At 34.5% G+C, this 27,192-nt stretch overlaps 2 protein-coding genes across 2 annotated transcripts; both read left to right on the top strand.

The window, feature by feature from the left end:
- Positions 1-9,110: 9,110 nt before the first annotated feature.
- LOC147071576 (mitochondrial inner membrane subdomain organizer) lies at positions 9,111-18,966 on the top strand. The gene is made up of 5 exons (XM_085948198.1): positions 9,111-9,296; positions 10,551-10,610; positions 11,646-11,825; positions 12,796-12,957; positions 15,222-18,966. The coding sequence occupies exons 1-5, from the start codon at positions 9,228-9,230 to the stop codon at positions 15,549-15,551; spliced, it is 801 nt and encodes a 266-aa protein (XP_085804324.1). The 5' UTR covers positions 9,111-9,227; the 3' UTR covers positions 15,552-18,966.
- A 1,595-nt stretch (positions 18,967-20,561) lies between these two features.
- Positions 20,562-26,974, top strand: LOC147071575 (uncharacterized). The gene is made up of 3 exons (XM_085948118.1): positions 20,562-21,001; positions 22,433-22,608; positions 24,076-26,974. The coding sequence occupies exons 1-3, from the start codon at positions 20,717-20,719 to the stop codon at positions 24,539-24,541; spliced, it is 927 nt and encodes a 308-aa protein (XP_085804244.1). The 5' UTR covers positions 20,562-20,716; the 3' UTR covers positions 24,542-26,974.
- The last annotated feature ends 218 nt before the right edge of the window (positions 26,975-27,192 follow it).

Raw genomic sequence — 27,192 nt, 5'->3', positions numbered from 1 at the left:
AATGGAGCTTTTTTTCTATTTTCAAAGCATGATCCTGGACATACCTTAAACGTTGTAGATACATAATCTATTTATTAATTTTGAAGCCTTATTATCCGTTATATTTATTTTAAGCATTTGATGACTGCATAAAGTATTTTTATTACATAAAATAGTATTCTTTTAAACCTCTCGCTCTAATGTTTTAGAATATAGTCATATTTCAGTACATACATGTGCAGTGGTGTTAAGATTTTTTACATTTATTAATTTTTAAATGCATTTATAAAACCATCAGTATAATTTATATCGACATTATTATAATGAAATATTTACGATAAAAAATTATATTGATAACTCTGTGATCACAAATTTGACAAGAATTGGGCATTTTATTATTCAAAAAATGGGCAAGATTAACACATTTGAAGATAATTCTAAAGATACTCATTATACCATTCAAGTGTGATAAACATCCTACGAATAATGATTGCTTTATAATAATTATTGACTTAAGAATAAGGTAGTGTTTTTTTGAAATACGCCATTTCTTTTGGCATTTCCCAGTGGTTACGCTACAACATACGGCCGTAGCCATAAATTGACAAACTATAATTGAAGTAGGGAATAAAATGATGTTAACGCGCGTGTTTGAACATGTACCTAACCGATTTTTCTTTTAAACGGTACATGTTCAAACACGCGTGTTAACATCATTTAACTCCCTACTTCAATTATAGTTTGTCAATTTATGGCTACGGCCGTATGTTGTAGCGTAACCACTGGATGCACGCAATGCACAGGACCGAGAGAAGTGGAAGCAGCTTGAAGAGGCCTTCATCCAGCAGTGGATAGATTCAGGCTGATGATGATGATTACACAATACATGATGTTGGTTATTAAACCCTGCTCAAACCAAACTATAATAGCGAGTGCTAAAAGTCAGACAACGTTATCTACAAAAAAGTTTTTTTTTTTTTTGAGATAACGTTATTTTACATTTACGGCTACATGATAGTCAAACAACGTTATGTCAATCTTTTCTAATTTCATATTAAATCGTCAGTAAAGTTTAACGCTGACTACATAAGTTACCCTTGTTTTCATATTTTTTTTAAACTATCCCTATAAATTTTAACATCATCATAAGCAAGATAAATGTAAAATACACAATAAATTATAAAATATTAACATTAGGTTTTAAATAAACATTTGCCTTGTTGAGTTACAAGAATCTAAAATAACGATTTTTGGCTCTCCTGTAAAGTTGCACTTTTGTAGATAGTGTTGTTTGACACTAAGCCCTCGATAGATAACAAATAGTATTCTATCTATGAATAATATCCAAAGCTATGTATGATTTAATTGCAGAATTTTCTATATTTTATAAATATTCGAGTATTTTTTGACTATTATCTATTAATTATGACTTGGTTTTCGCAGGGTTTAATTGAATTTTAAAAACTAACCAACACCATCCGTAAATAGTAGTCATATTTCAATATACCTACATATAACTGACAAAGTTTAATGTACACTATTTATGGCGGATCTTAACAGCCTACCTCCACCCTTTGCTACTGCAATATAATATATTTTGTTAGAGATTTTATTAAATAGGGGAAACAGACCTGTGTAAAATTGGATGTAGCTGGACAGGGCGTGCCCATTTCAATGCAGCAATCTTCTTGTCTGACATGTTTATAAATGTTTATAGTTACACAGTTTTTTGCCACGGATTCACTAAAAAAATAAATATTGCCTATTAAAAATTCATGGGTCTATGGATAATAAATAGTATGGAACATTTCTAAATTTATTTAAAATGTTAGCGGTGTATCATTTAAAAATTCTTTACCGGGGAAATGTAATGATAAATCACGGTCCCTAGTGTCAATACATTATATTTAATAATTTATATTTTAATTCATATAATAATTACAAGATAAAAAGAACTTTTGAAATTTTCTGTTGAATTACATAAACTTGACTTGACTAGCTTAAACGATCAAAAAAATTGTACTTGATAGAAATACTTACTGAATAAATATAGAATACTGAAATGTCAAAATGACATTTCATATTGATTTCCAGAGTAACGCACGTATATATTAATAATTTAGTTGCTAGGACCCCAGACCCCTAGCAACCAATGATAGTGTTTTACTTTTTACGGATTTCTTCCGAAATAACTTTTCATCCAAAACAGAATCAACTGAGAATGCATTCAATTCTACTTAAAGATGGCTAAAAGTATTAAAAGAATGCATTGGCATCGTGTTCTGATATATTCTAAGAGTTTAAAATGTCTAGCTAGTCGGGAAGTTAGTTACAAATCGATTGCAAGATTTGTACCGGATAAACAATCACCGGACAAATAAAAATACGACCTAATAAAAACGTCGTAAAATAGGAATGATTAATGTTTCCTTTTAAAAATCTCAGTGCTCAAAATGGAAAATTTTACGAACCAGAGCGCTCTATAAGTTTCCAAAAATATTAACACCTTTATCTAATTGTATGTATATTTTATTATAGTAAATGTGTTTGATTTTGTGTTATATGGCCAAGATAGTTCTGAAGATCAAATTATTTTGCTCGCGATACGTAGCGATAATCACGGGGATATGTTTATAGTTACACAGTTTTTTGCCACGGATTCACTAAAAAAATAAATATTGCCTATTAAAAATTCATGGGTCTATGGATAATAAATAGTATGGAACATTTCTAAATTTATTTAAAATGTTAGCGGTGTATCATTTAAAAATTCTTTACCGGGGAAATGTAATGATAAATCACGGTCCCTAGTGTCAATACATTATATTTAATAATTTATATTTTAATTCATATAATAATTACAAGATAAAAAGAACTTTTGAAATTTTCTGTTGAATTACATAAACTTGACTTGACTAGCTTAAACGATCAAAAAAATTGTACTTGATAGAAATACTTACTGAATAAATATAGAATACTGAAATGTCAAAATGACATTTCATATTGATTTCCAGAGTAACGCACGTATATATTAATAATTTAGTTGCTAGGACCCCAGACCCCTAGCAACCAATAATAGTGTTTTACTTTTTACGGATTTCTTCCGAAATAACTTTTCATCCAAAACAGAATCAACTGAGAATGCATTCAATTCTACTTAAAGATGGCTAAAAGTATTAAAAGAATGCATTGGCATCGTGTTCTGATATATTCTAAGAGTTTAAAATGTCTAGCTAGTCGGGAAGTTAGTTACAAATCGATTGCGAGATTTGTACTGGATAAACAACCACCGGACAAATAAGAATACTACCTAATAAAAACGTTGAAAAAATACGTACCTATCTAAAATATTAAGAACAAAAATAAATATTTTTTCTAATGGACTTAAGTTTTGTACCACTTATTCAATTTGAGTCATTTTTTACGATCCGGGTTTCACCTTTCGGCATCTTCAGGATGTGCACTCGCCAAAAGTTAATTACACACTGACAACTTATATAACAAATTAAAACAATAAAATAGGTAAAAACTTTATCACCAAGTCATTAAGTCAAGGATCACAATAAAAATAAAACCAATAAATTATGAGCAAGTACCTATAATTCAAGAACGTCTATTTATTTTCTAATTTCATTCGATTGCGTAGCGCCCAGTTGTCCCGACGCCGAATTGTCCTAGACACTATATAACTGGGAATGAATACAATAATTTTATTATTAGCACATTTTTTTTCTTTTACGTTATCAAAGTATTGTAATAAAAGATTTCAGCTTAAAATACCATAGTTTTCTTTGGGTGATAAACGAACGAATACAATTATTAATGCTCTCTGTTTTATTCAATGATACAAAATACCTACCTAATAGTAATTACAATCTTAAAATATTGTATCAATATTAGGTACTATATTTTCCACTCACAAATATGACACAATAACAAATTAATTTGCCGTTCGTGTGGCGTAAATATTGTTTTGTTATTGCTGGAGTGAAATTAGGTAGGTATTGTTTGTTTTAGAAAATGCAAAAAACACGGCGTACGGGCTGAATGAAAAATCTATGCTGACGGCTATATACAAGCGAGTGAGTGGGCCGAGTTAAGAGGATCACAACAAAAGTTGCGATTTCATAGAGCCATCTATTATCAGCATGAGCATACAATTACCTTCGAGGCATCTTAACTAGATGTCACTGTATGTAATTATAATAATTATATATTAATAATAAATATTCTAAAAACCGATATACATAGTGATATATTATTATAACACATTTTCGTATTTTATTTCAGTAGAACGTCCTTTATATTTTGGCATAATATTATAAAAATATAATTATGTGGATCAGACCTGCGGGTCTATTCTATACACAAGGCGACTATCGACCGCTAAAGTGATAAAGTGATAGTATTTATTACAATATTTGTATTGAGGTATTATAATTGTTACAATAAGTTAGCCGTCTAAACAGTTAAAACTGTCTATCTCGCAATAAGTTATATCAAAGCCAAGAGAGGTGCTGTTAAAATATAGCACTTATTGCAACAATTACAACCAACTTATTGTAATTGTTACAATAAGTGCTAATACTTTGAAACAAACCTACCCTAAGTTTGATAATATTTATCACTTTATCATTTTAGCAGTCAATAAGACAAGTATAGAATAGACCCACTGGTAATAATATGTTGCAGTGTCGAAGGGTGGAGGCAGGCTGTCAAGATCCGATATAAATAGTGCACACCTACTAAACTTTGTCAGTTATATGTATTTGTTTCCATTGAACTAAGACGACAATAATTTACAAATGGTGTTGGTTAGGTTTTAAAAATCGATTAAACCCTGCGAAACCAAGCCATAATAGATAATAGTCAAAAAATACTCGTCTATTTATAAAATATGCAATTAAATCATACATAATTTTGGATATTTCATATATAGAGTAATTTCTTTTATATATTATAAAAACTGACCAACAACATTACTTGTGTAATATGTATTCGTAATTCAACGAAAACAAATGAGTGTTAATGAAAAAGTGTGCATTATTTTATCGGATCACCCAAAGCATACCAAAACTATTATGGTTTGGTGTGGGCAGGATGTAATTTTTTTTTTAATTAACTGCACTATTTACATCGGATTTTAACAGCCTACCTCTACCCTTCGCTACTGATATGATGTGAATGTAATTGAATATTATCAGCATTGCTATCTACTGAAAGTGGCAGATGCAGGCTACGACGGCTTTCAAATGCGAGAAATATGGCGCCGAAATTAGTTCGGGAGTATACGCTGTTTGTTTTCCCAGGGCGCAGAACTAGAGACCGGTAAGTTTAACGTGAGGCTCCGCGGCGTAACTGCCGCGTTGCCGCGGAGCCTCACGTTAAACTTGCCGGTATCTAACATGCCATTTATAATGCCAACTTGGAAGACAATAACTATTCCTCTAATTCCTTCTGACAGACATGTCCAACGCGTCGATTTGTCATCGGGATGGATTTTGGTAGATTGTACCATAAGAAATGAGTGGAAGTAATATAAAAAAAAAACCTGTAGGTACATTTAGCTGAAATATAAAATGATTTCGTTGAGATTTTGAAAGGGAAACATTTAACCATTTCATTTTATTTAACCAGCTTACATGATAGTCGTCTTCAAATGAACTACGAAGAAACCCACGTGACCTCGTCGTATTGCATCACTCACGACTAGGGAATCCAATCCCGGGATCCCGGGATCCCGAGCTATTTTCGATACCTATGAATCCCGGGATTGATAAACATAATCCCGGGATTTCGGGATTGATTTTTTTTATCAATTTTTATGGAAAATATAACAGAAAAAATACTTTTAATACAAAATAACTACATTAGAAATAAACTGAGTTTGAATGAAGTTTGATGTGTAGGTTGCCGATTCATTTTATTTTTTCACATAGATTATTAAAAATGAGAAAGATTGGTAAAAAAACAATGCTTCGCACTTTTAACAAAGTAATTCCACCATGATATCATACGTTTTACGGCAGTTTCATATTTGGCTGACTAATTAGATTTATGAAGCGGAAAGGCCATAAGTACGCTATGATTATTTGCTTTACTATTTTAAATCTCGCTGATCTATTCATTATGTCTTTACTATCAGAAATAGCAATCTCATATTAAATTCACATTATTATTTATATTATAATATTATTTACTCCATTAAACTTGTGTATTTCCAAGATTTAACGTATACAATATTAACAATAAATGTCTTAAATAGTATAAATTATACTAGATTTATTTTTGACCGATTTTATCAATGAAAATTTTATATTAACAATGGAAAAAAAATCCCAATCCCGGGACCAGTCCCGGGATCCCGGGATTGTCAAATTGTAATCCCGAAATCCCGGGATCAGAATTTTGGCTCGGGATTGGATTCCCTACTCACGACCTGCCGCAGGAGTTAGATAACGGGAAAATTTGAACCACTGCGCTTTAAACAGAGACGGGGTTTCCCCTCACCCTTTTCCAAGAATAACTTCAAGATAACAGTCTTGAACGTGCAGTAAAAAACCCCCGCGGAGGCCGCGCGGCTTAAGCGTTGGACTATAAAGCCGTGGGTTCCAGGTTCGAATCCTGGGTCTGGCAAGTACACATATTGTTTTCAATTTCTGTGTGTCAGGGTATGGACCTAATAGGTTGAGCAAGTAGCTGACATCCATTTCTTGTAAAAAAAGAAATCTGTCAATACAAACCTCCACTCTGAGGAGGCCCATATGAACCTATTAGGATCGGATATGATCGAAAGAAGTAAACACACATCACAAAATATTTTCCCTAACGGGAAAAAAGTAGCCTGAGGCGCTATTTTATTTGTTGTCTTAACATCTTAAAATGTCTAGTTGTGTGAAGCAATTTTTATTAGTGTTTGTCGATATTCGACATCTCCATAATAAAATCATTCAAGTGAATTTATTCAACAATACAAAAAAATCGCTAAAAATACACCAAACACCCCTAATTTTACCTGAAACAACATTTAGAAAACGATTCTGTAAAGCGTCCCACTGCTTTTATCTTTAGCGATGGGTAGGGGGAGCGCCAAAGATCCTAGCCTGGGGGCCCGCTTCATGATGTGGGGACCATGTACTCCACATTTGGCACTGACGTATAAGATATCGTACTCGGCCCTCGGGGGATGAACAGTGGAATGTGTAACTGCTACCCTAGTAGATAATAATGACAATGACGATGTGAAAATGGGCACCTACCTATTCTGTGTGATTGACGGTGGCATGCGCTAATGTTGTATCGGCGGACATATCGCCTGATCTGTAAACTTTGTTCGTGAAAATAACAGACTATTCATTAAGTGTCTACTTGTCACCAGCTAACACCACTCGACAAACACGATTAATAATAAATAAGAAGGGCGACAATTTAAAGAAGAAAGCCCATAGATTATATTCTTTTATTCTGCTAGGTTACTTACACGCCTACTTTTTAAACTACTTTTCTAAGACCATCAGTGTTAATCTCATCGATTATTTAATACCTATGTATGTCAGTAGGTAAATACATTATTAAACCAGCTAAGTGCAACCCTTTTTGTTAGCATTTCCAATTGACCAATGTACGAAGCGCTCGAAATGGAAAATTTTACGAACCGGAGCGCTCAATCATTTTCCGAAAATATTAACATACCTAGTTAGGTAGCTAATTTTATGTTTATTTTATAAAAAAAGCTCAGATGGTCAAATTATTTTTCCACGAGACGGAACGATAATTTTGCGGATTTCATAAACCAGAAAGGCGCTCCGGTGTGTTCCGGTCCATTTCAAGCCCTGTTTCCATTTTTAAATAATAATTTATTTTAAATAATTTAGGTAGGCTGTATGGGTGGTAGAGGGGGGGGGGGGGTAAATAAAATTTAGCAAGTACCTACCACTAACTTTTACGTTTACCCCACCTTCTACTTATAGATTTTCATCGCTTCAATCGAAGACCTCCTCTGCACTTTTAGAGATACACTCTCCACTCCTACCCAAACACTCAGCATTTTGAGTCTAGTAATAAACACCTGACATTGCAGGTAAAACTTACTAAGAACCCTCGGCTTAGATTTATTGGAAAATGTCGCACCTCCAAGTGGTTATCGAATGCGCGTGGTCTAACCGTTATAATGATTGTGATCGTTAGTGTCCATTTGTGATATGCGCTTTGTCATATTGTCTTTTATTTATTAAACATAATATCGGTTCATAATATTAAAGCAATCATTGGATGTCTCACAGACTCACAGGCCTTGTGTGTCGTAAAATACCGGGAGAAGTGGTACCACACTATTATGAATGCCGTTTCCATTTTTGGCCATTCTCCAGATAAATTTGTACCTAGGTCTGTAAGCATTTGTGCAAAATTGTATTAGAGCTGTTAAAAGTCCATAAGGATCAGTTTTTTTTAGCGATTTTTTGTAGTTTTAATACAATATCTACTTGAATAATTATGGAGTTGTCGAGTACCTACCTATCAATACAGAACAATCAAAAACTGCATCTCCTTACGCAACCTCAAAGGCATAATAATCCAACCTTCAATATGCGCATATGTTATATTATACTTTCCTTTAGTGCACAGGAATAGAAGAATAGAATTAGAGAGGGCAAATTTGATTAATGTTATGGTTGCTTCCATCGGCTATGGGTAGATACCAAAGAGAGGTACCTACTTTATATCAAGCCTATAACATCATATCGCATTCTCACGCTCGGCGCCGCTCTGACTATTGTTTTATTTTTTCCTAACTTTCTTCTTTAAGCACTACGGTGTATGGTTGTAGCATCAGTCCTGTGCGACTCCGTTTCGGGACGGAATGAGCACTTAAAATCACTTTTTTCAGACACGTTTGTAGCGTCATGGACGGCGGTCATGCATATCCACGGCTGTACATACCTACATGACGGGTGGTGGTGGGAAAACAAAGTAGTATTGTTTTGTTTCATGTAAAACTATCGCATCGCATGCCAATGTGAAATGTTTGTAGCTGCATAATAATAATTGTGAAAAATCTCTAATACATTAAAAAAAAAACCATCGTGTATACTTGAAACATTTTATTTTGAGTGGCAATATTAAAGTTTGACAGTTTGAATTCCGAATCTTGAAAGTACGAAGACGATCCGATTGGTGTTGTGTAATTGATAAAAATAAATATGAACAAAAAAGTTACATAGCTGTAATTGTTTGTCAACATTTATAAAATGGCTGGTAAAAGAAACCTTATTGACGAAATTGCTTCGGCTTTGGAAAAACACACCCGAGGAGTACAGGTTCGTTTGCCACATTTACGAAACTAAAGTTTAAGTTTTCCACTGTAACCTTTATCACTCATTGCATTTTAATATTAGGTCATGTGTAGTTATTTATTTAGAAATATGTCATAAAATTTATATCTTTTCATATTCTTTTATAAGAATACAATGACACACTGGTTTTATTATGTGTTTTTTCAATTTTCATCTGTCATGTCGTAATGTCATGTTAATCACAATAAATCACGATTTGGGAGGTGGTTGCTTATATGGCAAATAAAAATAGACTGTTACGAACGGTCTGTAACATGTTGCACATTTAAATAATTTCTCATTTACGTATTTATGTGTTTTTAACAATGATGACTACATAATGAAAATATAATTTATCAATTGGTTTTGTAAATTGTTATAAAATATACAATATGGCAAGAAGGTAACATACTTGTTAATGAAGATATGTCCAACTGGAACATGCATTTGAATGTGCTTGTAATCAATACAAAAGTAAATATTTTAGTCCTACACTGTAAATATTTCACGTTTAGTAAAAATCTTTGTCAACATGAAGAAATTCCAATAAGAATAACCACTATTTTATGTCTTATTTCCAAATAATTATAGCACCTAGGATAAAATAGTGTGATATTAATTTCATGCCAACAGGTATTAGCAATGTGAGTGCAATAGTGCCTATACACGTACATGGATTTACTTGCACCAATAGTGTGTATTTTAAACAATCGCGTTAATAACTGTTTACATGTAGAAGTGCTGTCTGTCTCGCACGATCTCGTTCTTCAAGAGTAAGCGAGATGCAATGTTATCATTGTATGGTATTATACGACAGGTCGTAAAAATCGATTAACCTCAAAATGAGTGCGGTGTAGTTGGTTTTTTTACCAGCAGGTTCGCTACTATCGTTCTACTGCCCAAGCGCAGATATTACACAGACCAATTGTCACGTGAAAATTCAGAAGATTCTGAACTTTTTTGATTCATGCATGCAATCTTGCAATTTGCACGATAATATGTGTTTACACATCCATTGTTTTGTAAAGGCTGTGATAATACGTACTGTCAGCCGTAAATCCATGCACGTGTAAACGGGGTTAAAGTAGAGTGTAGGTATAGGTACACACTCATTTTCTATAGAATTGTAGAGTGTGTTAATGTATCTTAAAAATATGTTACCCACTGGCAATATTGAATTCACCATTTAAAATTGTTTTAAATTATTTTATTGGAAGAATAATATTTTTTATGTTTCAGATTGGCATCTATACGATTGCTGGTTTAGGATTGGCGGTAGCAATCTATAAAGTTCGCCCTGTGAGTATTTAAATAGTCTAGACGTTTATAAATCATTGTTTTTCTGTGGTGCCACACTGTAATGATGACGTGTAGTGTAATAAACACACGTCGTCATCGAGCTGCTGATGTGACAATGATGTCCATATATTTTCTGTTCATTTACATCACACCCAGGCTCGGTCTAATTGGAGAGATTGTGACTTTGAATGTCTCAATAAAAAAACCAAAAAAGAATAATGAGTCGTATAGTATCAAAAGTAGAACTGTCGCAAATATATCGAAATTTAACTAAGTATGCCAAATTATTCTTCTGACCATAATGTACGACTAGCAATATAATATTCGAATTAAAATCATATCTGTGTGGTATAAAATTGTGATGGAAAATAGGGCTTGGTATCAAAATTAGAACTGTATTTTACTTTGGAAACAAAAGTAGAACTGTTGAATTTGAATTGAATTTCTAATTTCTAAATGTAGAAACATATTTCATGCTATTATAACACTAAAAAACCCAACAAAACGTTATTCGTCATTTTCTCGAAATGATGAATAACGCACAGATCTACTTTTGATACTATACGACTCAAATGAATGTTTGAAGTGGGATTGGGTTTTAAAACATAGAATTCTCAGGAAACTTATAAATATCTTTCACGTGTTTTTTAGTAAAGCTGTTCAAGACCACTACCTACTACTAAATCACTTAATACAATAAATAATAATAATTAATCGTTAGTTTTTTATTATCAAAATGTCAGATAAATTATTGTAACGAAACGGTGGGTACAGTTCGGTTATGAGGAATACAGCGGAAAACGCATTTTGAAAATACCCGATATACTGGATTATTTGTTAGTTTGGGTTAGGTTAGGTTTGGTTAGGTTAACCTAACAAATAATCCAGTATATCGGCTATTTTCAAAATGTGTTTGCCGCTGTATTCCTCATAACCGAACTGTACCAAATGGTGTTATTGGGTGTTATGGAGCCATGTGGTTGGAATTGAAGAATATAATAACTGGAAAATTATCTGGTAAGAATTTTTTTTCAGATAAGTAAATTTTCACGTGTCGCTGATATCCCAGAGCATTTCATCCGACAGAAAGAGTTGCTGAAAGGAAAAGTGGTAGGAGTAGAACCGTCTTTTGCAGGACCTCGACTTCTTGTGAGCCACAGGCCGCCGATTCGTATCCCTCTCTGGCATTCGAGCAAACCTCCTCTTCCAGTTCAGGTTATTCCTATTTATTTTTATTAGGATTTTAAACTAACATGCCTTTTTCAGTCATTTTTAATAATTGGTTTCTTTTCACCTGTAAGTATAAAAATGTAAGTATGAAAATTTTATTGAACAAGTGATTCCGGAAATCTGGGTTAAAATCCCACTATCTGAGGTGACCCTGTTCTATATGGCTGTAGTCCAATATGTAATGCACTAACTTCTCATCTGGGGGCTCCAGGTTCGATTTCGGTGAGGTCACAATACATCTAAGTGATTTTCTCAAATTTTGGGTATTTCTCTGCTACTACTATACTACTGCTACTAAAATCGGCTGTGAAAAGGCTCAAGAACGGAAAGGCACCGGGGGGAGACTTCTTGAATCTTTGACTTCATTCTACGGAAGTCAATACCACCTGACTGAGGCATATGTTACCCCCACGGTGAAGCTTTGCGACCTGAAATACGCCAATGACACTGTCCTATTCGACAACTCAATCGGGGGCATTCAAGACACAATCGACAGGTTGCATGATAACTTGTCTGAAACCAACGAGATAAGAGAACGCACCAAGCAACTTCTCATTACACTAAGAGTGAAGAGGCGTCATTGGACCTGCCAAAAGAGAACCACAGCCGTTGACCACTGGACAAACACTTATTTCGAATGTTGAACCCTGTTGATAATATTATCGCATCAATTGTAGATATGTACCATGCGTTGACTTATATCGACACTCCTTTCTCACTGACAGTGGGTAGAGCATTAGCCGTCCTACTTCACTTAACTTGATGGTGTCACTTGCGCAAGTTTTAGCACAATGAAGATAGGAGAAGAGAGGAGCTTTGTTGTGGGGATTGGTGTGAACAAGAGTTCGAGTATTATTATGTGTAAAATCTGTGTAAAATTTTTAATGCACTATTGTCTCATTTCACAAAAAAATTAGACTCAATTTAGACAGCTTTAAACTTATCTCTGCTTTAGGTGTGGGGAGTTAAATTAATCGGTGGAAATGGTATAAGCTGGATGCAGTGTGTTGCTGTTGGACAAGAGGCCACCTTCATCCCTCTGGCCAGAGGCTCCGACGCCGTGCTGGCCAATGTTACCCTCCATTTGCCTGTTATCGAACCTTTGTCCATCATCAAGGTACTTTGTTAAACTATTTTTTCATGTGGTAAATTTTACATTGAAAAGGTTGTTTTTGAAGTGAAACTTTTTTACTTGTGATACAGCAGTTTTGTTAGTGAGTGAATGTGACAGATGGTTATAAAAAACCGTCATAGCCGATTCCAATACCGCGCAGGCAAGTCATTATACCGTGCAGACAAGTCACTCTAGCCGGCGCATTAAAGAAGACTACACACAACTACCTTGTCAAGGTAGATAAGGTGGATTGCTTTATTTTATAAAATTAGTTAGTTATCACTTGATATTTACCACATACATAAAGATTTGTTTCGCTCAAATCTTCTTCTTCAGCCATATCCGCCCCTTAGTTGGAGCATATGGACACCATGCTTTCGCTCAAATAGTAAGCTTTATCAAGTGTATGGCAATTCATTCCATCCCATCTTCATTTCCACCAACTGGATACCCACAAAGGGGGGTGGGGTTGGTAAGTCGATAATTTAGGTATTTAGAGTTAACAACGGACTATGTGTATAAATAGGATAAATAAATAACATAAATGTGTGCTAAAAAAATTTAAAGTCAAATTTAAAATTGCAATTGTTAAACTTCAAATTGCAATCACTCCATAACATGATTTCGAGACTTACCAACTTTTGGCGGTGTACTAAATTTAATTGTTAGCCGGCGATTTCTATTTTGTTATTGTAGAATTTCCATTGAGTCAAACAATTTCCTGCGGTTGGCTGGCCAACATTAAAATTAAAACAATCCACCTCGTGCACCCTTCAATAATGTATTTGTGTGTACTAAGTGTTCTCAAAAATTTCCATATTTGCCACTGCCTCGTGGTGCATTTGGTAGTGCGCTTGGCTGTCAACTGAAAAATTGGTGGTTCGAGACTGACCATTGCCTACCGTGAGGGTTTTTCGATTTCTAAATCGGTTATGGCAGTTTTTCTTTACACATCAACTGAATTTAATGTCCGATGATACGGAGTGAGATTTCTTCCATCGTGATAGCCATTTTTTATTGAACCCATCATGATGGAAAATGCTTATACTGAGTGTCTAAGGCCTTTCTGAGAAAATACATTTTTAATATAATAAACATTAATAAATATTGCTGTACATTTTTAATATAATAAACATTAATAAATATTGCTGAGGTGAAAAAGTGCTTAGGTACTATAAGTATGCAAGGAAAATGCACGTACTAAACAATATGTCATCATCATCAGCCGGGGTCAATCCACTGCTGGATGAAGGCCTCCCCAAGCTTTCTCCAACTCTCTCGGTCCTGTGTCGTTCGCTGCCACGTATTTCCGCCGAACTTTACCAGTTCGTCAATCCAGCGGCTTTTAGGGCGACCCTGTGGCCGTTTCGTACCCCTTGGGTACCATTGGATGACGGCATTTGTCCAGCGGCCGTCCTTTCGGCGAGCAATGTGCCCCGCCCATCTCCATTTCAGCTGTTTGGCAACGTCTATTACATCGCGTACTCTTGTCTGCTTCCTAACCCATTCGTTTCTCTTACGGTCCTTTCGCGTGATGCCCAACATGCACCTCTCCATGCCTCGCTGTGTGACTCTTAGCCTTTGGACATCTCTCGTGTTGAGGGTCCACGTCTCGCAGCCATACGTGAGCACGGGTAGCACACATTGGTTGAACACCCTACGCTTAAGACATAATGGTAGGTCACTCTTGAAGATACTATTCAGACGTCCGAAAGCACTCCATCCCAGCTTTGTTCTTCGAGCAATTTCATCGTGCATGCTTCCGTCTATGGACACCTGCTGTCCGAGATAGACGTAGCTGCTGACTTGCTCGAGTTGGGTGCCAGAAATACAGATAATCGCAGGGTCCGAAAAACAGTTCCTCATCACTTTTGTCTTTGAGACATTTATCTTTAGACCGACCGTTTGACTGACATCCGCGAGTTCTTGCATTCTACCTTGGAGATCTTTCGGGTCTTGTGAGAGTATAACAATATCATCTGCAAAGCGCAGGTGACTGAGGTGCTCTCCATTAATTGGAACACCTTTTTCCTCCCAATCAAGTTTCCATATGTAAATAAATAATATTAATTTGAGAATGGGTAGTATGTCATGGATTCTGCTGACACTGCTTGGTTCTCACGGAACCATCGATCGCCACAGATATTATTGTCCGTTATGAAAAAAATACAATAGGAGGGAGAACCATGTGTTGATTGAACTATTTTGTTGTATTTTTGTATAGAAACAACATCTTGATTTATTAATTTCTCTCAACATTCTAATAGGAGTCAAAGAAACCAAAACAAAAGAAAAAACAACCGCAAACCGAGGTGATAGAAGTTGGCGAGCGTCTGGTTGAGTTGGGGCTGGGAGTGGTGACAGAGGAGGCTACTCAGCCGCCCCCCGTCAAGAAATGGTGGTTACGGCTGATGGAAGAAAGAAGCAGCGGAGAAATCCTTCGGCGGGCGCAGAGCAGAGCCGTATCGAAACGAGCCGGTCACTGGCAGGAAGTGTACCCTCGTTCCAGGATGTCTTTAATGTTAGCCTACGTTAAAAACCAGCTCCCATCGTATGGCAGCAGTAAGAAAGTGTCTCAACCGTCTATGGCGGTGTAAGTTGGGATGCTCACAACATTATTGCATGCCTACTAAAAATCCTTTTTGTTATATCGCTGTGTCAGTATTACAAGGTTATAATATGTAGTTTGTGTAAACGGTGGTTTCCAACCTTTTTTTATTAGCAATACCCTTAGAGAATTGTATAAATTCTCAGCTAACCTCTACTTAGCTGAGACATAGGTTCATTTAACCGGATGTATGCCACATGCACGTTTACCCGCTCTAAAAATCCGTGCATGCAAGGCCGGCCATAGAAAATGAGCGTGTATACATGCTGTACTTTACACTCACTACTCTATTCTATACTTATCGACCGCTAAAGTGATAAATATTATCAAACTTATGGTAGGTTTGTATTAGTATTAGCACTTATTGTAACAATTACAATAAGTTGGTTGTAATTGTTGCAATAAGTGCTATATTTTAACAGCAGCAAGAAAGAGAGGTGCTGTTAAAATATAGCACTTATCGCAACAATTATAACCACCTTATTGTAATTGTTACAATAAGCGCTAATACTTTTATACAAACCTACCCTAAGTTTGATAATATTTATCACTTTAACAGTCAATAAGTATAGAATACCAGTTTTGCAATAATATATTTATCAATATTACAATAGCACTGTCACTAGGCAACAACTTGTATTGGCAGTTGTATAAGTATTTATATTAATTTGGAAGTTATTAATATTTGAAAGCCATTTCATCAAAATTATCACATAGAACCTTGTAATATTGAAGCACCTATATTATGTAATATTGTACCACGTTTACACATGCATGGATTTACTGCTGACAGTACGTATTATTGTGGCCATATCAATAAAATTCACGTGTAAACACGTATTATCGTGCAAGTTTCAAGATTGCATGCAGAAGCTTCTGAATTTTCACGCGACAGTTAGGATTTGTATGATATTTGCGCCTGCCGGAAAAAGACGGACTACACAGTGCAGGTCATTTTTGACGTCACAACCTGTCAAATAGCACCATACAATGACAACATCGCATCTCACTTATGCTTGAAGAATGAGATTGGCAAGACAGTTAGCACTTTTACGTGTAAACAGTTATTATCGCGATAGTTTAAAATATATACTTGGTGCCAGTAAATCCATGCTTGTGTACAGGCGCTATTATGCTTTATATAATATTCTTCATAAACAAACCATCTTCTTCTTGTGCCATCCTCTATTGGAGGTCGGCTGATAAAGCAAAGATCACTCTAATCAAATCATAAAACATTGCAATGTTCTAATTCTGTGTCTGAGAGGATAATACAATATATTTTTCATCCCCTTAGTTACAAATATTTGATTTTAAACAGCCATTAATTATTTATTATTTATCAGCATTAACTTGACAAATGTTTATCTAATAAGATTTGGTACTCACCTCAGAAAACTGTACATTTATATCTGTTTTATTAGATTTTTTTGGAATATAAAGAAAAATAATATATTCAATTGTCTTATTTATCATTTCACTGCATTGTATTGTTAGACTATATAAATTAAAACAAAGAACCATGTAACATGATTAATGTAATTGAAGATTTTGAGTTATCAATGTATCGCTGCTGAACACAAATCGCAAGCCAAATACTATGAGGTTCTAATTGTTACTTTTGTTTCACCAAGGACACTTAGAACCTTTTAGTTCTCCGCTCGTGAGATATCTTACGCGCAATTAAAAACTAAAAATTGTGACGTAAAACTATTTTGAAAATAACTGACAACAAAATTCAGTTGTGTCTCACTGAATTTCATGACAGTATTCCTTTCAATGCTATGTTTTTGTCACGATAACAAGATGGTGCCTTGAAGTTTTCTAAAATAGCATTTATCTACAAATCTTGCATTTGTCCTAAAACTGAATTGTGTTATCAATTTTTTATTGATTCAAATTCAAGGTGCTTTTATAATGTCAAAAATGTTTTTTTTATCCTGATCTGTGTGTTTTTATGTTTTATTTATTTGTACTTACCACAACATAATAGAAGCTTATTAGGTGAGCGAAAAATTATTGGTATATAAAATCAATAGACAGCTCATTTTATTTGTATTTTTTTATATGAAATGAAACAATTTTAAAAAATTCAGCGGTAGGTTATCTCAGGGATGTAACTGCAAGTTACAACGTAGAATACGTCTGTACTAGGGCGCTAAGTTATGTGATTACAGCCGTAATCATTTTAAGATATTTTCATTAATTTTTGGCTGAGGTAAGTGGCATCTTTTTGCAATCTTTAAATTGTGCTCGTATAGACAACGTTTGACGTATGTCTGACAATATTTGTGGCCCATATTTTCAGACACAATAATTGTTGGCACCCAATTGTTGGCACCCAGTTGGTAATTGTTTTACTGTAATACGATCCCTTAATTAGCCACTGAATTATAGCTGTTTGAAATCACCTATAATTTTGTGACGCTGCGCAGTGATGCCAACCGTACTATAATTATAGTACAATACTATAATTTTAATTCCGTTAAAATACTATAATTGTATGTCAAATATACCAAAATACTATAATTTTAAAGGATTCAAGACGAAAAATGTTCCTGTACTGTATTCCTGTATATTCAGAAATACTATATTTTTTACGCCTTTGTACTATAATTAGCATAGAAAAATATGGCAACACTGCGCTGCGCCAACACTAGTGGTACCCCAATATAAAACTGATTTTAAAGACGTATTCTACATAAAAAAAGCATAAAACTAATAATTGGCAGGAGATCATATTTCGTTGATTTGGCTAGGAAAAGACGGTACAATTGAAACATCGGTGACCTTCATAGTCTAATCCGTAAAGAAATGACTTTGCATACCGGGGATATTTTTTTAAGCCCTGTGGGTCTATTCTATACAAAAGGCAGCTATCGACGGTAGTTTATCATATTTATGTATTGAGTATAATTCTTACAATAAGTTTGCCATCTAAATTGTCTATCTTGCTCTAAAAAAACAGCAAACTACAGCCAAGAGAGGGACTGTTAAAAAATAGCACTTGTTAACTTATTATAAAAATTAACAACCTCAATTCATAAATATGCTAAACTACCATTAATAACCACCAATAGCCGTCTTAAAGATAGAATAGACCCACTGATTGTGTAGTATATGAGATGGTATTAGTGAAACATTTTTCATTTATATTATAGCCTAAAATGTGGTCTCCTCTCAAGTTATTGGAATGATAACACCCTCTTCCAGCCTTAAAAATGTGATAATTTGTAAATAATATATTATCAATGTAATATAAAATTGTGGGACAATAATATGTAAAGTCTGGAAAAGCTTTCAATATTTTTTTAAGGGTTTCATATTTTTAATAAAATTAAGGGATGTTATTGTATTGAATAAATTAACTGTTATTGTACAAAATATTGGACAAATAAATTTTTAGATACAAAAATATGTTCTTTTTTTATTTCATATAAATATGTATTTTTTTAACCGTTTGTACTCTACAGCCCTGTAAACCGGCCTAGTAGAATGATGAATATACTCTATAGGCCAATATACTGCTATGTATTTATTACCTTACGAACAGATGTAGTGGCCTGTGAGCTAAGAGGAACTGAATACATACTCAGGTCATCATGTGTGACATTGTGATGATTGGATGAGAGGGGAAATCATTGACTCAGTATTTACTGCGTAATTTAAAACTTTCCACCCTGTTATGCCAAGCATGAAATAACACCAAAGCAACATATGAAAAAAATGTATTGTTCAATATTTGTGTTTTAATTAATGGTTCCCGTGTATTCCCAATCCCATTGAAACCTTTTTCTACCTATGAAAACAATTTGACCAGCATAGTTGATGTTTCAAAATGAAAAAAATTAGGTCGGATACATATTAATAAATTTTTAATGAAATTTGGGGGAACTGATAACAATTTCATAAATGTGATGTGCGGGTAAATTACTTACCTACTGCGCTGCTAAATTGCAATTTGGCATTAAAGGCGTATTGTATTAGCCACAATTTAAAAAGCTCATATCCATGATTTTTTGGTTTTAATATATTGACTGCTGACTAGATAATTACTAATTAATTAACACATTTAAATAGCATGCTAATTTTATCTAATGGCCACCTAATCGTTTCGCGTTAGGCTTGTCGTTAGCGTCCAATGAGTTACTAATTTTATCCCATTTATAAGCGGTATAAGTTAAACGCTGCCATCTTTATTAAATTTGTTCACCTTTCACGGGTGATGTCTTGTGGGGGAACATAATACAAAATGCACCCGTCTAATTCAGGTAATGTCATTTGGCTGATACTTTTCAAATGTGTGTGTTCATTCAATCACAATTATTATTATCCATGGTAGTAAAGTTTTGATTTCTAGAGTCATTGCTGCTACATGAAATAAATCACTGCCAGTATGACTTTCCACACTTAGTAGGTATCATTTTTTAAGCGGTATCAATAAATAATTAGATATGAAAAGCTGTCTGCTTGATGGATGCTGCGATTAATTATATTATGATTAATATGCATCTTTTCCATATTTTTTCACAATTTTAGTACCTACCTGATACCTTTTTTTTTTTGATTATGCTATGAAGTCTCAATTGAGTCTTATTTAGCTTTACGTTTACGCATACACAGTTGATACGTAAGCCCACGTATTTTCGTAGGTACCTATGTGTGTTACTATAATTTTGACGAATTTAGCATCAAAAATAACTGGTCTGTCTACCTAGGTACTATACTCTTTTTCAAAAATACTCCGATATTTATTAACTTTTCGTAAAGTGTACTAGTATGATTGCGTGAAAATAGATGGCAGCACCGTGCATATGTTGAAATAGCACCTTCAAAAACAAGAATATTTTACCTGTTCATTGACCTCAGACAGCGTGAACGAAATCGGCGAATTTTTTACAGTAGTATTTTGACTTGTCAATGGATCAGCTTCATAATGTCATCAATTCAACTATCCCTATACATATTTCACCATAGACAAAAAGGCAGTTACTTTTTTGACAGATGAGATAAATAGTGAAAATGATAAGATAATATTTGAATTTTACGGTAATACAATATTTCGTCGAGGGAGCATTTTTACAAATAAAAGAAAACACTTGCAGTGACTGAAGTGCATCGAATATAAATTTAATATTCTTTTTAGCACAAATCATGAACGATAATATATTAAAGAAAGATTCTAGACAAATAAACATTGACATAGACATAAGTGAAATTCTCACGCAACGTACTTGTGGAAACATTTTAATTGAAATAATAAAATTCGTAGTGTATCAGAAATTACAGACCCCGTACTCGTTCGATCGCTTGAAGTATGTGGTGGACAAGAAACGAGAAAAAGACAAATCCGGAATTCCAGAGAACGAATGCTGGCAGTCCCGCAAGTATTTTAGAGTTGCATCAACGGCGCTTGATGCCCTGGACACCGTATTTAAGGTATGTTTAAAAAGGTTGAGAGGCTGTATGTGAATCGTACAAATTTGCACATTGTGTATTCTCTTTCATAGAAGGCGGCGTGGCGATTGTGTCGAATTTGTGGGAGCCTTAGGCTAGTAGTGAAGTCGTGAAATGTTTGGCTCTAATTATCTCAGAAAGTAAATCGATGGCACATTTTTTGTTTATATTTTTGTCATCTACATTATAATGTCCTGAATCTACCGTATTGTTTCCCATTGGGTATCACCAAGCTTAATAGCGCCTGTACATGTGCATGGATTTACTGGCAGCAATAGTGCGTATTTTAAACTATAGTGACAATAACTGTTTACACATAAAAGTGCTGACTGTCTTTCCAATCTCATTCTTCAAGAGTTATCAGGGTACAAGTCGGTTATGTGGAATACAGCAGCAAACACATTATGAAAATAGCCGATAACTGGATTATTTGTTAGGTTAACCTAACCAAACCTAACCTAACCTAAACTTACCCAAAACTAACAAATAATCCAGTATATCGGGTATTTTCAAAATGTGTTTGCCGCTGTATTCCAAATAACCGACTTGTACCGTTATCAGTTGCGAGTCGCGATGTCGTCATTTTATAGTACTATTTGACAGATAGTAAAAATCGGTTAAGGCCGTACATCAGTTGAGGCACGGTCTAAAAGGATCGTTGCTAGGCGATGCGCAGATTGCGGGTCGCAGGTGCAAATGACGCCTGTCAAACGAAATATTATTTGTCATATAAATCCAACATACGTCCATTTTATGTTCTAACAACGATGTAACAATAATAATATATTCATTGACATGTTTTCTTTTAAAGTAAATGGGTAACGTTTTTAGTCATCTTTACACAATTTAAGAATTAATTGGCCCGTCGCCATCACGAAGCAAAGTGACGTGTTTCTAGCTCGACGTTCTCTCATTGAATGCGAGCGAGTCCAAAATTTCGTCGCGCCTACAGTTGAAAATTATTTGCCGTTTCACTGATGCGTCATCTTAACCCCAAAATGAGTATAGTTCATTTTTTTACCGGCAGGTTCGCCACTATCGTTCTACTGTGCAGGCGCAGATCGAAAAAATCCCTATTGTCGCATGAACATTCAGAAGCTTCCAAAATTTTTTGATTCACGCATGCAAGCTTGCAACTGCAGGATAATACATGTTTACGTCAACTTACTGTCAACAGTGAATCCATGCACGTGTAAACGGGGTATGATGCAACAATGCTAGTCATGACGTTTCGTCATTTCGATTGAAATGAAAATTAAATAGTCGCTGAGTACACTCCCTCACCTGCTGGCTAACTGTCAGTGATTGACGCTTTTTATAGTCAGGAAAAAATTCCCCACCGGAGACCTCTCAAGCTTTATTCGATGTCGGATTCTTTTTGAGTGGTGATCTCATCATGTATTGTCCTTTCAGAATGTGATGCTGGAGTTAGAGAGTGATGTGCCGCCGCAGGAGATGTGCATCATTCTTGGAAGTAATCCGCTTTGTGCCAAAGAAGTGTACCGAGTGATCCTGCCCTCTTCTCTTCACTCCCATTTCCATATTAACCACTCGGTTAATTCACAGAAATTGACAATGAAAGTTCTGAGGTAATCTTTAGAAAAGTATCATCTTTCAAAATATAATGAAATCCCAATTTTACATTGAAGGGTCTGATAAAAAAACGTAAATAAAGGGAAAACGTCAATTGGGGGGGTATTGAATTTTTTTTATGTACCTAACACATTCGCACACACATTAAGTAGTATGACACATTGAAATTATTGTATTATGAATGTTTTACTTACTCTTTTACTCTTTAGATACCTACATATATCTAATGGAAATATGTTCGCACTGTGACACAAGTAGACAGCGAACATTTATTATATTACTTATTGTTTTAATCCAAAATATGACTTTTATAAACGTCATGTCGTATCCAGTAGAAGACGTCAATGGATGTCCTGTCATATCACATCTCACAGAATACGACGTTTATAGACGTCGTGTTTGCGAACGTTTTAAAAATCATGCAAACATTTTTCTTTGCTGAGACATGATTTGAAGAGGCGTTAACAAAAGAAACAACACAAAACAACAACTTATACAATCGTGTTGTGTAACCTTGGTCCCGGGCACTGCAGTCTATAAATAAAATTCACACATGCATCTGGAATTCATTTCAATTACATCTTACGTTGAATTTTTAATTTCAATATGTAATTTTAAGTGAATTTTGAATTTTTCAGGCGTAAATTGTGGGTAATAAAAATGTAAAACCAGAAATTAAATGTACTAAAATGAAATAGAACTGCAGAAAGTCGAGACTGACAAGTTTAACGTGAGGCTCCCCGGCAGCTGTGCAGCGGAGCCTCACGTTAAACTTGTCGGTCTCTACACGCAAATAGTTGGAAAACGTGAATTCCAAGAATGTAAAATTGCGGTTCCACTGTAATGTATGCATTATTGAAAAGCGCCGTTTCTATTGTCAGTTTTTGGTGTAAATAACTGAAGAGGTATCAAGGCCAGTGTCTTGCAGAGATAATACGAGCCTTGACTGACTAAGTTTAGTGTGCATTATTTATATCGGGATCACTGCCTACCTCTACCCTTTGCCACTGTTAAATAGTAATGATAAATAAAAATATGGGATAAACAGGTACAGGTTCGGGCAGCGTTGTCAAGTCTGGACAATGTGAACACAGCACTTTGGCTGCCTCACACACCCAAACTCAGTGCGTCTCATCAACTTAACTTTGTATATTTTCTATGTCATGAGATTCACGCAAGACATGTAATTGAATGTACTCATGCAGAGTTGGAGGTGAGGAAGCAGCCGCAGTGGCAAGTTATTATACAAAAAATATTCTTCTAATAATTGAAACATTGTGTATCGGTACATTTATCACTGATGGATGCACCCAACAATTATGACAATACAAAATCACTGTGTTTTCCTTTGATGACATATTTTTGTTCAAGAACATATGGCTGATTTGAATATTTGACGATTGAATTTTTAGATGTTTTGATTATGAATTAAACTGTGTCTTTATAAAAACCTTCTTTTTCAGGAATATTTGTTTCTCTCAGGATCTTCAAAATATTGTCTATCAATCTTTGGGGCCGACGAACATGTTTGTCTTTGTCAAAAGAAATGATTCTGACCTCGTGATGGCTGACAACACGGGTGCATTTTCAGATTTCTTTTTGCCTGTAGACACGTTGAGGATATCGCATAAAATTCCACAAGCTGTGATCAACTTGAACTACATGCCCGATCTCGCCGTTAACTGTTGCTCAAAATTGATAATATTCACCGAACTCTCACCTAAATGTGTTAAAAAACCTATAAATTGTAATGGCGTCGCCAGTAATGTTAGCGCAGATGTTTTAGACAATCAAAACGAAGATGGTAAAAGTGATAGTGTTTGTTTCGATGATAAAAATTGGTTCCAGGCTATGGAAACAATAAAAGGTTTTAAAGACTGTTATATTAGTGGACAATCGATATCAGATTCATGGATTAGCAAAAATTGACTGATTAATTATGTAATATAAGAAAGGGTTATGAAAATTTTTCTATAAATCATATTGATGTTCTAATGTCAATACCCCGTATCTGACCTATATGACGAAAATGACTTTTTATGTACTAAAAACAACAAAAATACTGCATATCGACTGTGAAATTCCCATATCTGTAGTTATTTTAACAAAAATGATACAGCCATTTTAGTAATTTCCCGTATCTGAACATTGCAGAAATAAACCTGTAATAGCCCGTATCTTGCCTCTAAGCTGTCAAGTGTGTTGCATGACGTGTGTTGAATTCAGCTTCAAAATGTCACTTTCAAATTATTTAAAAGGTAAAACAGCAAGTAATATAACAAATTTGGATGTTTACCTTTATAAATATAATATGTCACATTTTATTGGATGTTATCATTATATGTATTAGGCATTATGTGCTTTGCTTTACCACTTTTTACGTTTAGGGCTATTGGCATGCTCTGTAGTTACAATATGTTTGAACTATTAACAGTCAGATACGGGATATTAAATATTTAGTTTATTTAGCTTCCTGCACAATCTGTAAAAAGTCACTTACGGGATATTGACATTAGGCCATCGATATGTAAAATGTATGTCCGAATAAAAGTGGTGTATTATTGTTCATATTGACTGAAATATATTATTACACAGGGATACTAGTTTCATAATTTTATAATAAGTAGAAACGGTGACGGATATAATTTAGAATAATGAAAAATCTAATTAATTTAACCATCGTTGCAACAGCCACGTGATACACTTGGATGCTATGTAAACACGTCCCTGATCCATAGAATGTAACTAAAATCACTAATCATCCGTGAATCTAGTGAATTAGTGTGCGCAAGTAATGCCACTAGCGGCGAAAGATTGAAACAAATTGACAGCTGTCATATAATCATGTATTTTAATTTCGATTATTGGTTTTTGTAATTAGACGTGTAATATGTTTGTGGTGAAGAACTGACAATCTCTTGTTAATTTCACGACAGTTGTTAGTCGTTCGCTTAACCCAAAATATAGGTTTTTCCATGGTCCATATCCATACAATCATTGTAAAAACAATAAATGAATTTGATCTAGTCATGGAATTTGAATCGGCAATCCATGGATTTAAAGGTGGACACATATCTAATTGAGTATCTTTTACAATATGCATTCTTTAATTTTGTCTATAGGTTTTTGTGGTTGTCCAATATCTTTCTAAAATGGTTGTCCTTGATTATTTTCAAATCATAATGTAATATGAAAACAATTATATACATACTTATTTGTAAAATAATTATTTTTGATAAATCTTCTATGTATGTATAGTAGAACCTCGATATAATGGACTAATGCGGGTGAGGGGGTGTCCGTTAAAGCCGGAAGTCCGTTATATAAAAACACAAACAAAATCCTGTTTATTCGTCTTCGGATGATAATATATCTAGATACACCGTTGTGGAGTGATGTTAATGTTCGATGTCGACGCGGTTGCTTTCGGTAATCCTCCTTTGAAAAAAGAATCAAGTTTTGTTTGCACTTTTGAAGTCTACTGTATAATCAACTCTCTAAAATTACGAAAATGCGTGTAGTATAGTTGAATTTCATTATCTCACGATTAGTCAATAAATGTTACTAGATTATCATGCGCAGAATAATGTTTACAAGCGGTGACACTTGGATTTAAACACGTATAACACTAACCGGGTGTATGCCACCAGCGCGTGTACGCGCTCTACAAATCCGTGCATGCAAGGCCAGCCATAGAAAATGAGCAAATACACTCTACACTAGCCCCGGTCGGTTGTTTTAAATAAATAATTAATACATTGTACACAATATACTGCCATCTCTTGTAATCATGGTGACATTTGTCCGTTATATCCGAAGTTCGTTATATTGCGTGTCCGGAAACTTGTACGTATGCAGTTCTCCGTATCACACTTCACCGTGAAATGTTGTGTCGGAAATATATGTCCGTATATTAAATCTCTTTGGGTCGTATAGTACTGACATAAAATTCATGTCTAAATAAAACACGGTTCTTGTCGGTTTACACTTTACAGGAAGCCAGCAGCAAACAAATTTTGAAAATAGCCGATATACTGAAATATTTGTTAGGTTAGTGAAGGCCTCCGACTTCCTGACTAGCTCAGGCACTTGGAAGTGGAGGTTCATTAATGTGGAGGAACAGGCAGGAACCTCATGGACGTGGAGTAACCAAGAAGTCACGGGGCACAAAGTCAATTAAACACCAGATGAAATCTTCAGAACCCGTATTTTATTGTTATTAGAATATGTTTGGCCTTATGGCATTCCTTCATCAAGGATTATAGTCCAAAGGTATCATTCACATTGGTTTCGAAAGTCCCAAAGGTTATAATAATTAAAAGAAACTCGATTTATTGTTATTATCCATACACCACAATTAGTAAGAAAAAGAAAAGTCAAATCAATTAATATTCGAAGTTCACAGTTCGAAGTCTCAATAAACAAGAGTCAACTAATATCCGAAGTCACAAAAATAACCACATTTATTACTGATTAATTAAAAATTAATTCGAATATTATTATTTAATTATTTTTAAAATTAACTTGATTATTATTAACTAATTATTTCTAATAAGTTATGCAGACGAGATCGTGAGGGT

The sequence above is a fragment of the Rhyacophila brunnea genome, unplaced genomic scaffold (assembly GCF_057557595.1).
Source record: "Rhyacophila brunnea isolate RB1 unplaced genomic scaffold, BYU_Rbru_1.0 scaffold_20, whole genome shotgun sequence".
Classification (NCBI taxonomy): domain Eukaryota; kingdom Metazoa; phylum Arthropoda; class Insecta; order Trichoptera; family Rhyacophilidae; genus Rhyacophila; species Rhyacophila brunnea.
Note: the sequence above shows the minus strand (reverse complement) of the source record. Positions and strands in the feature narration are given on the sequence as shown.